General features: G+C 41.3%; 2 protein-coding genes across 7 annotated transcripts; both read right to left on the reverse strand.

Annotated features, from left to right (window-relative positions):
- Window positions 1-119: 119 nt before the first annotated feature.
- Window positions 120-5,955, reverse strand: LOC112263837 (wee1-like protein kinase 1-A). Of its 2 annotated transcripts, none has more exons than XM_024440469.2 (10): window positions 5,031-5,955; window positions 4,502-4,719; window positions 3,923-3,989; window positions 3,083-3,255; window positions 2,700-2,968; window positions 2,518-2,607; window positions 2,314-2,399; window positions 2,055-2,225; window positions 1,694-1,839; window positions 120-1,468 (listed from the first exon to the last, which is right to left on the reverse strand). In XM_024440469.2, the coding sequence occupies exons 1-10, from the start codon at window positions 5,496-5,498 to the stop codon at window positions 1,315-1,317; spliced, it is 1,842 nt and encodes a 613-aa protein (XP_024296237.1). In that variant the 5' UTR covers window positions 5,499-5,955; the 3' UTR covers window positions 120-1,314. The 2 variants fall into 2 exon arrangements, with proteins under 2 accessions (XP_024296237.1, XP_024296238.1); XM_024440470.2 differs by having other exon boundaries at window positions 5,847-5,943.
- A 525-nt stretch (window positions 5,956-6,480) lies between these two features.
- LOC112263835 (zinc finger protein 143) lies at window positions 6,481-15,974 on the reverse strand. Of its 5 annotated transcripts, none has more exons than XM_024440466.2 (16): window positions 15,853-15,974; window positions 14,912-15,024; window positions 14,688-14,777; window positions 14,359-14,454; window positions 14,059-14,184; window positions 13,366-13,559; window positions 13,177-13,242; window positions 12,988-13,101; window positions 12,790-12,865; window positions 12,427-12,552; window positions 12,057-12,236; window positions 11,716-11,943; window positions 11,267-11,406; window positions 8,093-8,248; window positions 7,613-7,714; window positions 6,481-6,947 (listed from the first exon to the last, which is right to left on the reverse strand). In XM_024440466.2, exons 2-16 carry the CDS (start codon window positions 15,015-15,017, stop codon window positions 6,867-6,869), a joined length of 1,881 nt encoding a protein of 626 aa, XP_024296234.1. In that variant the 5' UTR covers window positions 15,018-15,024; window positions 15,853-15,974; the 3' UTR covers window positions 6,481-6,866. The 5 variants fall into 5 exon arrangements, with proteins under 5 accessions (XP_024296234.1, XP_024296236.1, XP_024296235.1 ...); XM_024440468.2 differs by lacking the exon at window positions 15,853-15,974 and adding an exon at window positions 15,634-15,825; XM_024440467.2 differs by lacking the exon at window positions 15,853-15,974 and adding an exon at window positions 15,136-15,825.
- Between the last annotated feature and the right edge of the window lie 743 nt (window positions 15,975-16,717).

Raw genomic sequence — 16,717 nt, forward strand, 5'->3', positions numbered from 1 at the left:
GACCACCATCTATAATTTATCTTCCTTAGATAACGAGGTCTTTCCCAGAATACCATGTGTAGTGCCAGTTGTTTTTGTTTACAGCAACATCCATCGACAAACATGACAGTTCCAAGGCATCCATATTATCGGGAGTGAATTTATTCAAATTGGAACAAGTAACATGAAACCAATAGCAGTCAAAATAATCTACATTGTAAAACATGTACAAATGTAAATGAGTCAATAATGCTACAGTCGCGATGTTAGGTGCAAGCTTAAAATACTGACTTTACTAAAACAATTGTCCAGTGGCTCTATGCATCATATATAAAATGACACCGGGGCTTGACACAATGATCCACTTCGACCAACCCATTACAGATTGAACTCATCATGAATAATTAACATGAGTAAAACATCTTAAACAATCAGTGTACACAACTCAGTACATAATGAACTTCAGATAGGAAATGTATTACAGATGCAACACATTGAAACACCATGTTTTAAAGAAGAGATTGATTACTGAAACTATTCTAAACATCTGAATGGAATTTATAAATTCACTGAACTCCACTCCAGTTCAAGACAAACCAACATATATAGCAGCAGTATGCATTTTTACATCTAGCAGACACTCTTACCCAGAGCGACTTACAGTAGTGAGTGCATACACTTTCATACTTTTTTTCGTACTGGTCCCCCGTGAGAATTGAACCCACAACCCTGGCATTACAAGCACCATGCTCTACCAACTGAGCAAAACAGTGTACATAAAGCAAGTTCAAAGTGCTCATTGTATCATTCCTAGTCAATGGTCCAGTTCCACTACCTGACATCAGGTATAACAGACTAAGGTGCAAATTTGTATCACACCAACCCAAACCCTCACACTGGCTACAGAATGTTCTAGCATCCGCCCACATTTCATTAAAAACAAATATCGGCTTTGTTATTTAATAGAAACTGGCAGAAAATGCCAAGTGCTTGGGAAGGTAACAACCCTTTCACTCTTTAGTCAAATAATTGTTGTCCATGGTCTTACTAACCCTTTCCAAGTGCCAAACAGTAAGAATTATCATAGTCGGTTTTGACACTCTGAAGCCCATCTCTCCATGTCTGCCTAGGGAGGCCTGCCCAGTTCACTGTTGAGTGCAACCAGGGTCATATTCATTAGAGCACACAGTAGGAAAAAGTTTTGCAACAAAAAAACAAGCATTTCTAATTGGACAATTTCCGGTAGTCCCACTCCGTTTTGGCCTGTTCCCCCCCATGTCGCATCTAGTGAACACGACCCTGTCGGATACCCATTTGGGTTGGCAGTTGGCCCGCTCAGTAGATAGTCAGGCTGACTGAGCGGTTCATCTTCTTGCCGATGAGCCTGGAGCTCCTGCTGGACTGAAGGGTAGAGCGCGTTAGGACCCTATCAGAGATCAGAACCTTCTCCTCTGCGGCTACTTTGGCCTGCTGGGCCTTCTTCAGCTCCCTGCACGAGGACAAACACATTGTTAGAGAAGCCATTCATAACTACCAAGAACATAGTAATTGCATCTGAAATGGATTCCTGAATCAATAAAAAGTAGGTAGCATCAAGTCATTTCTTCACAAAACAAACACTATATCGTAGTATTATCCATAACAGTCCTACTTACAATATGATAAATGAAAAAGGAAGGAAAGCCTTGAGACATGACATGAAGAGGGTACGTACTTCTGTAGTAGTGCATTTTTGAACTTCTCTGCATTGAGTTCCACACGGAGCTGGTCAGCGCTCATGCGGGAGGCAGTGAGGAGGACGGGATGCTTGGTGAGGGAAGAGGCAGATGGTCTACTGGCAGGGTCAGGGTGGATCATCAACTGCAGCACACAATACATTAATACCACTAATTAAACATTATTACTACTGCTTGTCCTGCACACAAACCACCATTACAGAATGAAGCACTGCATCCAACATGGCACCCTAAACCCTTTATAGTGCACTACTTTCGACCAGGGCTTAGGTCAAATATGCGCACTATGCAGGGAAAGTGTACCATTTGGGAAGCACCCCTGGTCATTTCTAGTCATACCTTCAGTAAACTTGGGAATTCCTGTGAGAGCACTTGAGGTATCGCAGGTAGTTTTCCTTGTCTGATGTCATGCCACTTGTCACCATTAGTTGGGAGTGGTTCAGCTCCTGAGGCACTGATCACAGTCAGTGCTAGGGCAAAAATATCTGCCCTGGTGAGGTTTCTGTAGTCCTGAAAAACACATTGGTTCAGTTGTTACGTCACATGATTTTGGATAATTTAACAAATGTGGTGGTATGGGGAGGAGTTATCCAATTACCTCTTGTAAGACTTCATTGGCCAGGTACCTGCTGTCCCCTTCTTCAACTTGAGGATTGTCCATTCTGGTCACATGGCCAAGATCACCTGAGGGAAAAATAAATTAAAAACATCAGAATCAGTCTGCCTGGTTGACAACTACACTCAATTATTAGCTTGTTTCATTTGCATGATGTTTTCTATTCTATTTTTTTTGTTGAAGTACCTATTTTGTAAACAACATTTGTATTTGGTCCTTCATCATCGTCAAATTGATCGACACACACCACAGTCCTTCGGGACAAGAAGATGTTGCCTGAGAAAAGCAAAGCACGGCAAGTGTTAAATCATAAATATTTGAAATGATTTCAATAGCTGAGCTGTATGCAAAACTTTGCAGTTTCTTACTTGGCTTGATGTCCATGTGAACCAGAGAGGTGGAGTGAATGTACTTCAGTCCACGGGCCACCTGAAGGAGAAGGTCCTTGAGGTCCAGCTCAGAGAAGAAGCGCATGGTTCTGTAGTTCTCTGAGACCACGTCTGCCAGTGTGCCACCATTACAGTACTCATTCTGTATGAGCATGTGGTCATCCTCTGACCAGGCAGAGTAGTACCTCACTACATGGGGGTGCTGTCCCAAGACCGCGTGGGCATACACCTCCCGGAGTGCATTCTGTCTGAGGAAAACAGAACACAATATTAGCACAAAAATGGCATAGCATTAAGGTCAACAAGGCGTTTAAACTTACACTTGGATTGTCAGCTTTTCAAAATCCAAGAGATTCTCTTACTCGTCTACAGATCCAGCGAGGGGCTTCTTTGAGCGTTTGATGGCATAGATGCATCCATCGAGTCTTTTCACACATTTGAAGACAGAGCCAAACTCCCCAGATCCTATCTTCTCCAGCTCATGAAACTCTGTGGCATATCTTGACATCATGTTGCTATCCAGAAGAGTCATTCTCTGCAAGGAAAGGATTATACACTTATCTAAAGTAGTGTGTGTGTAATAAACCAAATTTTATTTGTCACATGCACCGAATACAACAGCTTACAGTGAAACACTTACTTACAAGCCCTTAACCAACAATGCAGTTAAGAAAATACCCCCCCCCAAAGTGAGAGATATGAACAAATAATTAAAGAGTAGCAGAAAATAACAATAGCGGGGCTATATACAAGGGGTACCTGTACAGAGTCAATGTGCAGGGGGCACCGGTGTCGAGGTAATATGAACATGTAGGTAGAGTTAAAGTGACTAGACATAGATAATAACAGAGTAGCAGCAGCGTAGAAGGGGGGGCAACCCAAATAGTCTGGGTAGCCATTTGATTAGATGTTCATGAGTCTCCTGGCTTGAGGGGAGTAGCGGTTTAGAAACCTCTTGGACTCCGGTACCACGCAGTAGCAGAGAGAACAGTCTATGACTAGGGAGGCTGGAGTCTGACAATTTTTAGGGCCTCTCTCTGACACCGCCTGGTATAGAGGTCCTGGATGGCAGGAAGCTAGGCCTCGGTGATGTACTGTGCAGTACACACTGCCCTCTGTGGTGCATTGTGGTCAGAGGCCGAAGCAGTTGCCATAAACAACTATAAAAAGTAAAACTTATATTTGTGATTACAAAAATGTACCTTTGATGGTGGAACGATGTCCTCTTCACACTCCGCATCACTGGCTTCCATGTCCTCTCCACATGAGCTTTAGAGACAAAGGAAAGTAAACAAAATGTGTTATATAACCTTCCAACCACTGGAGGGCAGACAATCCCTACAAGTGCACATTGTGAGTGTGACCATGTGGCTTTGGGTTGCTGCCAACAAGCACGCAATAGTCAACTGATTTAATGCACACTCTAGATCTAGAAGCATGTCTGAATCTATTGTCAACTAAGAATAGGCCATGCTCCATTTACACCGACAGAAATACGAATCTCCCAATTCTAAGATGCTTTTTTTTTGTTGTATAACAGTCATGAAAGAAACTTGAGTTGTGGCACAGTAGTAAAATATGATCTACTTTACAACACTAACTGCAACTACTTTTGAGTTTTATAAAATGGTTCTGACAAGAGTTCCACAACTACCTTAGGATATTGGAGAAAATAAATAGGAAATAGAGTTTGTTTGAGGACAACTCAAGTCCCACTCCCACAAAATCCCAATGTAACACCTGGTAAATAATGACATCAGTATAAGGTATAATTCTCTTACTCATTCCTCTGTGATCTCTTTCGGTTGTTCCTTTGTAACGTTGCTCTCTGGATCAGTAATGAGTCAGGGGTGAATGGATTGATGTTGATCATGGGTGTCGGTCTACTCCTGCTGTCTGTGTGTGGTCTGCCTGTTGAGTCCCCATTCATGTTGACACCTACTCCTACCCGGCAGACTGTGGATCCTATGGCCACTGCCCTGGCTCTGGACAACAGACTCTGAAAGGGAAAACAAAACATTCCATTAGATAAGAATAACATGTGTATAGTTGGTGAGGGTCATATGAACACAAATATTGAAAACAAGTCACAAGGAGATCAATGACTCAGAGTAAACTCATCTATCCCATTGCCAGGTAATATAATCAAACTATTTAGTATTCTCATGTTCAAACATGTTGAAGACAGAAATAGTCAGTCATATTGCACTGTTGCTGGTTCTCTCTGGCTGAAAACTTTAAAAAGTTCATTTGTTCTTACATTGTGGATCTGATAGAATCATTTGAAAACAACATGTTACTGTAGTTAACCTTAGGTGTGTGTGGGACATCAAATAGCCGGAGTTTTCTGAAGGTTTTATGGGGCGGTGTGTCGGGACAACCGGGAATGGGAGAGCTTCCATCCTCCTGATTGTAGGAAAATTCCGGGGACGAGCTGTTGTAGTAGGGCCGGGCCCCTTTTCTCGGAGAAAGTGACCCCTTCATCAATTCAGTCCCTGGTGATTTTAGGGGGAAAAGACATCCAAATCCCTCCTCATCCCAATGTTCAACGCGATCCTCCGCGGTAGCGGTCTTCATGGTGCTGTTACAGACGTCTTGGTTTAAGTAGGAATTCTGTCTCGGCGATTGCACTGGGGAGTCCATTTCGGCGAGACTCGACTCGGCTCCAATGCTGTTGTTACCATCGTCCTCTCCGTCACTCTGGTTGAAGTCTAGTCTCTGTCGAATAGGTCCCATCTTCGGGGACCTACTGACGAACATTCGGCAACTGAAACTCATCACTTCCCAGGCGCAGTAAAGTTGGCTATAATGTAAAAGTGGCTAGTTAGCCAAATCGTTTCAAATTATCCCGAGTAGCTTGACATCCGTGTGCCCATGGCGCTACAATCTTGAGTCAATTTGTAATCCAAAATGACGTGGCTAATTAAATTAGCTAACGTTTTCTCACTAACTTTACAAATACGTTAAAACGGTTAGCTAGCTACAGTAGCGCGTTATCTTCGTCCCATGGGGAGCACACCGTACTAGCAAACACACGATATATTATGCTGAGCGCTTATTTACTACATAAAAACGAGTTTAGTACGTGTCAAGTTGTGAAAATACTCCAGTCGACTATTTGTTTACCCGAAATATTGTCACAATTTGTTCAGACAACACTGCTCCGCTTCCCGCGACCGTTGGCAGAATTATTCCAATCTAAAAAATAAAAGATTCCAATCTTCAGCCAATGAGAACTCATTCCTGAAGTTTGAAACGCGGGCGTTACGTCCTTCGAAGCTAAGTTTTACGTCACTAATTGAACTTTTGACATGCACGTCACTTTGGCGCGAATTGAATCCTTGGATCTTAATTTTTATTTAATTTATTATCCTTTGACGCTTTTAATTAATTTGTCCGCAACATTAGTCCCCATTGTTCTGTATTGTAATTCATTGCCCTTGATCTTCTCAGCTAATCTTCTAGCATTCACAAGAGACACTGATGCTTTCTGAAATTGCTTCTTAGTATATCATTAAGTATTGAACAAAAAGCCAATATTCCCAAAAATCTTAAATTGATAAGAATTGTCCAACAGCTCATATAATAGTATGAGCTGATGACGTAAATATGTGGAGACATTTTAAGCACTTGCTATAAACAAATATACTGGGTCTTACACATACCAATAAATTAAATTAAATACTAAACAATATCAAATCAAGTAGATTTCAGATTATAAATCCACAACATTTTCACAAAAACAATTAGAGAAAATATATAGAATTGTACTGCTTTATTTAACCAATGTGTATCCATTATTTGTACATATTCAAAGTTAAAATATATGCTGGATTAAAAACATTGGCTATTTACTGTATATACACAGAATACAATATTCACACATGGAAAAATGGTACAAAAAGTCCAAAAACACATTACATTTCTATAACTCATTCATGCAGCAACACACATTTTACTCATGGATGTTTCAGCATTACAGACTCTGTGGAGCCATATCAAAATGTCTATTTACAAATCTTAATAAAGAATTTCATGTTTGATTTAAGAACAATACCCTTGAGTCAGAAAACTGCAGAATATGTATAGATCTTGTTCTCATCAAATATTTCAATAGAAGTCATAGTACTGAAAGGATTATCTAATCTAATTGTCCAATCCCATCTCTCCTTGTTGTATTCTTGATGCTATCCTGATGGCTTCTTCGAGTGAAGGTTGTTCACTGAGCTAAGAAACACAAAGGTTGAAATCACACAGTGAGAAAACATAATATTATTTATGCAAAATTGGTGTGATCAGGTGTAAGTAACATATTTTGTATCATCTTGTCATTAGATACTTTAGTTTAAAAACTAAGGCTCCTCCCATTGCAGTAAACAGTAGCTCATGTAGGCGTCAAAGGGAAGCAAACCTACATAGCAGACTGACTGGGTGGAGTCTACAGGGATGAGTCAAGTCTAACCTTATTTACTTAAAATACCTTGTATTAACATCACAATGGAATGACTGATGTGATCATTGAATACCAACACACTGAATGTTATTGTTTCTATTTACCAACAGATTTGTCAGGAATAGTCAGCAGTCTAGAATAGACAGGAGTGGTGCAGAGTTCCTAAAACACGTGTACCTCAAGACTGAATAGGACCCTTAGTGATGGTCAATGATCTCAGATTCACACTGCTGTAGGCCAGCTCAGTGACTACAATAGAATGCACTGTACTTCTTTATAAGTACAGTGAGTTAGGCTAACAAACAGCTGTTTGTTAAAGTTACTGCAGTGTCATTTGAACTCGTTATGCTTCTCAGCATCCAATGGGAATATAGTGTGTGCCCTGCTTGTCTCTTAATGTTGCAATATTTGGTGTTTTGTGTCAGAGGGAGTCCCCTACCTGGACAGCGATCTGTGTGCCGTTTGAGGTGGCTAACAGAGTGACAGGGTGAACACCCTCCTCTGTCTGCATGCCCTGAAAGGAGGCCAAATCAATGGCCACCTGGGGGGGGGGGAAGAGGTCCAAAATGTATTAAGACCTGAAGTCCAAAACACATCACAAGTCTGAAGAGGGGGTTTTGCCCTTTAAGTGGAAAGTACCCAGTTCTATTGGTGTTTGCTGTGGGTGTGTTGATAGAAATAGAATCACTAGTCATCATTCTAGTTCTGTCACTGTTAAGGTATCAAACAGAACTAAATCAAATAAAATTTCATATTAAATAAAATGTATTTATATAGTCCTTCGTACATCAGCTGATATCTCAAAGTGCTGTACAGAAACCCAGCCTAAAACCCCAAACAGCAAGCAATGCAAGTGTAGAAGCACAGGGACACATTTGGGGATTTCAGATCATGGTCGTAAAGTTTTAGTAAAACTCACCTGCTCTTCTGTACCATCTGCTGCTACCATGGTGACTGAATGTGTTCCATCTGCATTAAGCATTTCATGGGAAGGAACCGTGAAGGTGGTGCCATCACTGGTTACCATGGTAATTGTGTTTCCCAACGCCTGCATGTCAGCCTGGGAGATACTGACCTGGGAATGAAAAGGCATGTAACATTTTATCATACACTATATATATATATATATATATATATATATATAAAGTATTCCACAGGGATGCTGGCCCATGTTGACTCCAGTGCTTCCCACAGAAGACTGATTTGTGTAGCTGTACAATGTTTCATAGAGGGCAAATGGTAAGATATATATATATATATATCTTACCATTTGCCCTCTATGAAACATTGTACAGCTACACAAATCAGTCTTCTGTGGGAAGCACTGGAGTCAACATGGGCCAGCATCCCTGTGGAATACTTTCGACACCTTGTACAGTCCATGCCCAACAAATTGAGGCTGATCTGAGGGTAAAGGTGGGGGGGTGGGGGTGGGTGAAACTCAATAGTAGGAAGGTGTTCTTAATGTTGTGTACACTCAATGGATAGTGTTTATATGTGAAAACTATTTAAGATGCATACTTTCAGTTTTTCCAAACTCACTTCACTCGCACATAAGAGAGGCTTGCAGTACTGGCACATGCGCAGATCAAATACATTGCTAGAATACCGATTGAGCTGTTTACATGTCCTAATCATTCAAAAACCAGGTGTTTTAATTTGCATATGCTTATTTCGATTATGACCATACACCGATTAAGATAAGCATAGTTAGGTGTTTACACGACTAATGCCATACTTGGCCCTCTGTCATAATCAGTTTCATATTTAGTTATTAGCGTGCATGTAAACATACCCAGTGTATGGTGCCATGGGTATAGAGGTATGCAGATGTAGGGGGATAAATGGGGTTGTTGAGACATTAATTAAGAGAGGTAACATAGAAATAGAATGAATATGCTCACTCTAGTTTAGTATTTGCTAACCTGTTGGGTAGTAAAGTGTTATCAAATGCACATCCCTCAACAGGGTGCAGGCCTGAAAAAACTAGGTATAAAATAAATAGAGCCTGCACACGCATAAGCTGCACCACGCACCTTTATTCACAAACAATGTTTCCATCCTTTAAGCCATTTCCTGTGAACGCTATCTGATTTATTTTTTATTATGACAACTACTGTTGGGTATTAACATACGTTTTGTCTACCTGATATAAATGTCTACAGTTATAATATTCAATCAATAAATATATATACAGTGCCTTCGGAAAGTATTCAGACCCCTTGACTTTTCCACATTGTTACGTTACAGCCCTATTCTAAAATGGATTTTAAAAATTATCCTAAACAACCTACATACAATTCCCCATAATGACAAAGCGAAAACAGGTTTAAAAATTCATTAAAAATAACAGAAATACCTTAATTCATATAAGCATTCAGACCCTTTGCTATGCAACTCAATATTGAGCTCAGGTGCATCCTGTTTCCATTGATCATCCTTGAGATGTTTCTATAACTTGACTGAAGTCCACCGGTGGTAAATTCAATTGATTTGACATGATACGGAAAGGCACACACCTGTCTATATAAGGTCCCACAGTTGACAGTGCATGTCAGAGCAAAAACCAAGCCATGAGGTAGAAGGAATTGTCCGTAGAGCTCCGAGACAGGATTGTGTCGAAGCACAGATCTGGGGAAGGGTACCTAAACATTTCTGCAGCATTGAAGGTCCCAAAGAACAGTGGCCTCCATAATTCTTAAATGGGTGAAGTTTGGAACCACCAAGACTCTTCCTGAGCAATCGGGGGAGAAGGGCCTTGGTAGGGGGGGGATGACCAAGAACCTGATGGCCACTGACAGAGCTCTAGAGTTCCTCTGTAGAGATGGGGGAACCTTTCAGAAGGACAACCATCTCTGCAGCACTCCACCAATCAGGCCTTCATGGTAGAGTGGCCAGACAGAAGCCACTCTTCAGGAACAGACACATGACAACACGCTTGGAGTTCGCCAAAAGGCACTGAAAGACTCTCAGACCATGAGAAACAAGATTCTCTGGTCTAATGAAATCTAGATTGAACTCTTGGACCTGAATGCCAAGTGTCACGTCTGGAAGAAACCTGGCACCATCCCTACGGTGAAGCATGGTGGTGGCAGCATCATGCTGTGGGCATGTTTTTTAGCGGCATGGACTGGGAGACAAGTCAGGATCGAGGCGAAGGTGAACCGAGCAAAGTACAGAGAGATACTTGATGAAAACCTGCCCCAGGGCTGCCGAGTGGCTCAGCGGTCTAAGGCACTGCATCTCAGTGCTAGAGGCGTCACTGCAGACCCCGTTTCGTTTCCAGCCTGTATCACAACCGGCCGTGATTGAGAGTCCCATAGGGCAGTGCACAAGTGGCCCCGCATCATCCGGGTTAGGGTTTGGCCGTCATTGTGAATAAGAACTTGTTCTTAACTGACTTACCTAGTTAAATAAAATTGAAAGAAAATAGTTAATCTTCCAACAACCCTTAGAACACAGCCAAGACGACTCAGGAGTCACTGAATGTCCTTGAGTGGCCCAGCCAGAGCCCGGACTTGAACCCGATCGAACATCTCTGGAGAGCTGAAAATAGCTGTACAGCAACGCACCCCATCCAACCTGACAGAGCTTGAGAGGATCTGCAGAGTAGAATTGGAAGAAACTCCCCAAATACAGGTGTGCCAAGTTTGTAGCGTCACACTTAAGACTCAAGGCTGTAATCACTGCCAAAGGTGCTTCAACAAATTACTGAGTAAAGGGTATGAATATTTATGTAAATGGCATATATCAGTTGTTTTTTAGATTTCTAAAAACAAGTTTTTGCTTTGTCATTATGGGGTATTGTGTGTAGATTGATGAGAAAAAACCTATTTCATCTATTTTAGAACAAGGCTGTAACATAACAAAATGTGGAAAAAGTCAAGGGGTCTGAATACTTTCCAAATGCACAGTATGTGTGTGTGTGTGTGTGTGTGTACACACACACACAAAATATATCCCCTCTCAACTTAAATATGTATAGACTGCTCTAATTGATGCTTGTCCTATGTCTATAAATATGGGTGTGGTACACTTCCGGTGAAATTAAAAAATTAAATGAGTGTGAAGACTCCATTTATTTTATACTAACCTGTTGAGTTCCATCCGGGTGTGTTATGAGCTGCACATGCTGCTGACCAATGGCCTCAGTTTCAGTCATCTGTTCCGAACAGGACTCCTCTTCCTCCTCCTCAACCGGGGCAAAATTCACTGAGGGATCATCGATGGCCTCTGAATCACATGGAATAACAACAATGACATTTCTCAATTATCGTCTCGTGACTGAGTCATTTCTCTGGTTGCAGTCCTAATAAGGGCATAACAGCAGTCAGTGATTCATCGAGAGTCAACCTTTAAACAGAGGTATACGTCAGACTTCAGAGGTAATCTACAGGTAACTAGTTACACCTTCGTACACATAGGTTGGGTTCTTTTTTTTCTCCTCCCCAAAAAACAGAGGAGAGGAAAGACAAATAAGATGAAGTCATCCATTGATGACTAATACATCTGTGTAAGGTGGTGTTGACTTCCAAGCCTGACCTGTAGGGGGTTCGTAGTAGGCCTCCTGCTCTTCCTCAATGGGCTCTGTGACGTTATGCGCTGTGCGTTTGTGCATGGCCAGGGTAGAGATCTGCTTGTAGGTCTTCCCACAGTGGTTGCAGTTGTAGGGCTTGCATGGTGTGTGGACAACGTGGTGTTTGTAAAGGCTGGAATACTCTGTGAACCGCTTGTCACAGCCTGGGACTGTGCAAACGTAAGGCTTCTCTCCTGTAAATACATCCATTTCATTAATCACACTGTAAAAAGGCCACACTACAAAAGGACTGAATAATGTTGTTGTGTGATTTTTAACATAAAGAAAAAACATAAGGACTACATACCTGTGTGGATCCTCACATGGTTCTTATAGTTGGTGGCACTGGCGAAGGCTCGCCCACAGCCAGGCTCTGCACAGTAGTAAGGCCTCTCCCCTGTGTGTGTGCGAATGTGCACCTTCCTGATGTTAGAGGTAGTAAACGATCTCCCGCACCCCTCAAATGGGCACATGAATGGCTTCTCTCCTACAGTACAGCGGGGATGATGAGCTTGTTCAAGACCTCTTCAAGTTCATGGTTGAGATTATTTATAAACAGCATGATCACATGATTTCTAATCCAAATCCGAGGACAAAAAAAAAAATAGTTGTACACTGTAGATTGCATATGTAGGGATAAGATTAGGTATAAGTCTGACTCTGGACAAGTTTTGTACCTGTGTGGGTTCTGATGTGCTTTTGGAGGTCACCTGACGTCTTGAACGACTTTGCACAGTGCACTTCCTGGCAGCGATAAGGCTTCTCACCAGTGTGTGTCCTGATGTGGCTTTTCAGACCATACCCTTTTGGGGAAAAAACAAACACATTTTGCTGAGTTGGAAACATGTGCTGTACGTTTAATGGATCACAGTCACACTGACCGACATTGTTCAGATAATGAGGAATTGTTCAAACTGAGGAAACTGATATCTCCTTAGCCATTTCAACAACAATGTTACTGTGACTTATGCCGAGAGCCCCTCCACTTCATATCTCAAAGGATTATGGACCTTTGCATTAGTCTGAAGGTCGTTTATTACCTGTAGCAAACTTCTTTCCACAGCCCAGATGATCACACAGATATGGCCGGTCACCTGTGTGGTACCTCTCATGTACCTGCAGGGGGCAGAAAAGAGCAAATCAAACAAGATTAACAGATTAGTCATTTGGACCAGTTGAGTCTGACTCATTCTACATTCAAGAACCGAAATCGTCTTCAGAGAGTGAGTGTGCTTTACCTTCAGATGGTGTGCAGTTGTGTAGAGCTTCCCACAGCCCTCATAGTCACAGCGGAAAGATTTCTCTGTCGACTGCTCCCTAGAACTACGACCACTCTGCCTTTGAAGCACAATCTGAAAGAAATATGTATCCAATGTAAGCTGGTGGTAAATATGATATGACATAGATAAACATGAGAAGTATAGTACCTGCATCTGCACACCACAATCTTGCTCAGCTCTCATCAGTACGGAGTTGACATCATCAGCTTCCACCTGAGAAAACAAAGGGGGAAATAACCAGTGACCATTTTACCTCAAACACTGATAGGGTATTTGAAAATTGAATATACTGCTGAGTTGATGAGCTGTTAAGATACAATGTCAATAGCAAACTACCTTAGCGGTGTATTGTTCCAGCACGTTGATGGTCTCTTGGTCGAGGGTTCCATCAGCGTTCAGGTCTGACACTGTTCCATCTGCCTGGATGGCCAGGATGGTGTTGGTTTGGGGCATCTGTACTGTGTGCTGGATGTAAGCTGTGGTGCCATCCTCCAGCTGAACAGCCTGCAGGGTATTCTGGTCATATGTATCTGTGAGGGAGTTTCATTTTAATTTAGCACCCTCTGCAAAAAGTTGTTTTAATTTTAAATTTACCCATTCAAATTTCTCCTCAAATATTTAAACACTGGGTAAAAACACATTTATTGACAAAGGGATTACAACAATCTTAAAAAGATGCAATATGCAGAAATCACTCCAGCATTTCCTAGTTGCTAAAATTATTACATTTGCTTAATTTCAGTTTGTGATAAAACAAACAATGTAGAGAATCACTGTACCATCTTAATCTCTGAAATATATTTTCAATAACCAAAAATATTGTATTTTCAGCTGTTTGAAGCATGTGTATAAAACCGAAAGTAAAAGATGCAAAAACTAAACTTAAGATCAGGAAGCATAGACAAAGTGCATATTTACCACTTATTAGGCTTTCAATGAGAACCGACAGATCTATGACTCCCATCTCGATGTGAATTTGGTCAGGTCACCCAAAAGGCTACATGTTGCAGCTTTAAGATTGAGACAAACCTTTTGGTGTGTGAATGTAAGCCGTTGTGCCATCTTCCAGCTGCACAGCCTGACCATCCTCAAGTCTCAGACCATCTCCTCCAATTACATCACACAAAGGGGATCCTGTCCATCTGTTGGCCTCCTCTGATAAGTAAAAATTTGGAAATATTGATATTATATTAATTTTCCCATCACAATACAGTTTAATCTTAAAGTGAATAGTGACATGAATAAGCAAAATGCCTAAATTAAAAAACAAAATAAGCAATGATTCATTAAAACACAGCAATAATTAACATTGCTAAGAGGTAAACAGACCTGCTCTTGGCATTGATACATGTTGGACATATGCAGTAGATCCATCCTCCAGCTGAATGACCTGTCCATCCATGAACTTGCCATCTGAAATGGAGACTGCACTCTTCAATCAGACTGCTCTCATCAAATAATGGACTAAATCATGATAATAATCAATAGAAAGAAGAAATCTGTCATGACTTGGCCAAGCAAGGTTATCAACTCTTTCTACATGGTCAGGCCGTTTGGGGGTTACTTTATGGGGTAGTGTTCACTGTTAGTCAAGCCAATACCTTCGTGGCCACTTTCCATTACTGTATGTTTATGGAGATTATTGAGATTTGAGTTACCTTTAGGGTTGTGCTGTATGTAAGCTGTAGAGCCATCTGCAAGGGTCACAGCCTGTAAACTCACAGTGTCCATGTCCATTTGATCGCCATCTTTTGAACACAAATGACACAAGGGAGAAAAAAAACTGGCTCTAAATGTATAACAGCACGTGTAAGTAACTTTTTGCTTTGCTGGAAACTTGGCAGAATCCCCACCGATAATGGAAAGGCATGGATGAACTCACCTGAAACAGCCTCTGCCAAACAGAGGGTGACCTGCTGAGTGTCTCCACCTGCATTTTGGAACTCTGCAATGCCCTGGGAGTCCCGATGAATCTGAGCCAACAGCATTGTCGCTCTGCCAGACGCACACACACACATACGTTAAATTCACTGTGTGTGTGTCACTTTCCATACAACTGTTGTAGTCAGACGCACAAAGATAACTTATGGATGCGACTAGACCCACTTTATTTAATTGGATAGCAGTGTCTGTTGCATTATTAGATCATATGTACACTAATAATACAAATCAAACGTCCAGCTGCTTCCAGCTGACATGTTGTTTCAACAGTTCATGTTGTTGCGAAGTTGGATGGAACTTGATAGGGCAGTCAAAAGTGCAGCTTCAGCTAGCTGTGTCAGACATAACGTTACCGTATCAACTATAAATGTGATTGGTATATTTGTTACCTATATATAGCTAGCTATAGGTAACGAACTAAATTAGACAGAAACGTTAGCTAGCTAGCGTTAGCGGAGAACAGTTTTTGTTCGATTAGCGTTAGTGAATTGATCACCGAGTGTCGGTTAGCTAACTAGTTCGTCATTCAAGTATCTACTAGCAAATGTTGAGAAAAGGCAAGTTAGTTTGCTAAAGAAACAGTCAATGAGGAAATCGAGTTTATAAATTAGCCTCTGAAACGAACTGCTAACGTTAACTAGTTAGCAGGCAGCAGTTACTAACGTTAGTGTGAAGAGCGCAGACAAATAATTTGCTAGTGCTAATTAGCATGTGGGCTAGCGAATAATATCTATATATTTTTTTAGACAATACATGAATTAAACTATGATTGAATGGAGTATCTTTCTCATATCAAACGGCGAGCACAGATATCCCCTTCCGTCTCCCAAACTGGATAGGGCTGTAGAAAGGCACACTGGGTAAAACCACATTTATACGAACCTCTAAAATTTCCAACAATCCCTTCGGTTCGACCACCATGCATCAGGGCAGGAAATGTTCTCCTGTGCGCGCACCCTGGAACATGTACAAAGATAGCTCTTGGCCCGATGATTGGCCAATATTTCAGTCACGAAAGCTTCTAGTAATCTCATTGGTTCAAAGTCATTTCAATCATTGACTAGTGACCTCTCATAGCCATTAATTCTCCTCATTCTACTTTTGGGGTACGTTCCATACTCTATTCTGGATCACAATTGCGACCGCTTAACTTTGCAAGTAAATTCAAAGATTTCCAATCAAATATTTAACCTCACATGTTATTATACGTCATATTAGTGCTGTTCGTTCAGCACAAGAAACAAATATAATCCTAAAAAAACGTTTTCGAAGTTGGAAACAGCCATTTTGGAACCGCAAAGCCTCATGGTAGCCTAGAGGTCGGGTGAGGTAATGCGGACAATGCAGTTGAATAAAACTCCAGGGTATTTGTAATGCATTTTATATACATTGACATTAGCCAGCAGTCTGTTAAATGAAACTACCCAGATCCAGGAAAACGATATGCAGTTTGAAGCAAGTTTACGGCCACGTTCTAGTTCGTCTATATCGTGCTGCGCAGTATGCAGTCATATCGGTCACTGATAATGTAGACACTGTAAAGCTCTACTAGTGGGAGTGCTCAACGCTAGCCAAGGAGGACAAGACACCCCTCTAACCCATAGTAGCAAATGGAACTAGAATTAGCTGGCTGCATAGTTCCAAATAGATTACACTTCACCTGATCTGAAAGAGTATACAACCACCCAAAATAGGCTCAAAATCAAATTACTGAGTGCACAACTGTGTAGCTGTTAGTAAACAGTCA

Source organism: Oncorhynchus tshawytscha, unplaced genomic scaffold, assembly GCF_018296145.1.
Source record: "Oncorhynchus tshawytscha isolate Ot180627B unplaced genomic scaffold, Otsh_v2.0 Un_contig_37_pilon_pilon, whole genome shotgun sequence".
Classification (NCBI taxonomy): Eukaryota; Metazoa; Chordata; class Actinopteri; order Salmoniformes; family Salmonidae; genus Oncorhynchus; species Oncorhynchus tshawytscha.

What these genes read in the sequence shown, in the direction of transcription:
- LOC112263837 (XM_024440469.2), bottom strand. Translation starts at nt 5,498, where the DNA reads ATGAGTTTCAGTTGCCGAATGTTCGTCAGTAGGTCCCCGAAGATGGGA. An exon ending in CCAATGAAGTCTTACAAGAG is followed by an intron (nt 2,226 to 2,313) that starts GTAATTGGATAA and finishes TGTGTTTTTCAG; the next exon opens with GACTACAGAAACCTCACCAG. An exon ending in AATTCCCAAGTTTACTGAAG is followed by an intron (nt 1,840 to 2,054) that starts GTATGACTAGAA and finishes TGTGTGCTGCAG; the next exon opens with TTGATGATCCACCCTGACCC.
- LOC112263835 (XM_024440464.2), bottom strand. Translation starts at nt 15,047, where the DNA reads ATGTGTGTGTGTGCGTCTGGCAGAGCGACAATGCTGTTGGCTCAGATT. An exon ending in TTACATTCACACACCAAAAG is followed by an intron (nt 13,560 to 14,058) that starts GTTTGTCTCAAT and finishes ACTCCCTCACAG; the next exon opens with ATACATATGACCAGAATACC. An exon ending in CAACTGCACACCATCTGAAG is followed by an intron (nt 12,866 to 12,987) that starts GTAAAGCACACT and finishes TGCCCCCTGCAG; the next exon opens with GTACATGAGAGGTACCACAC.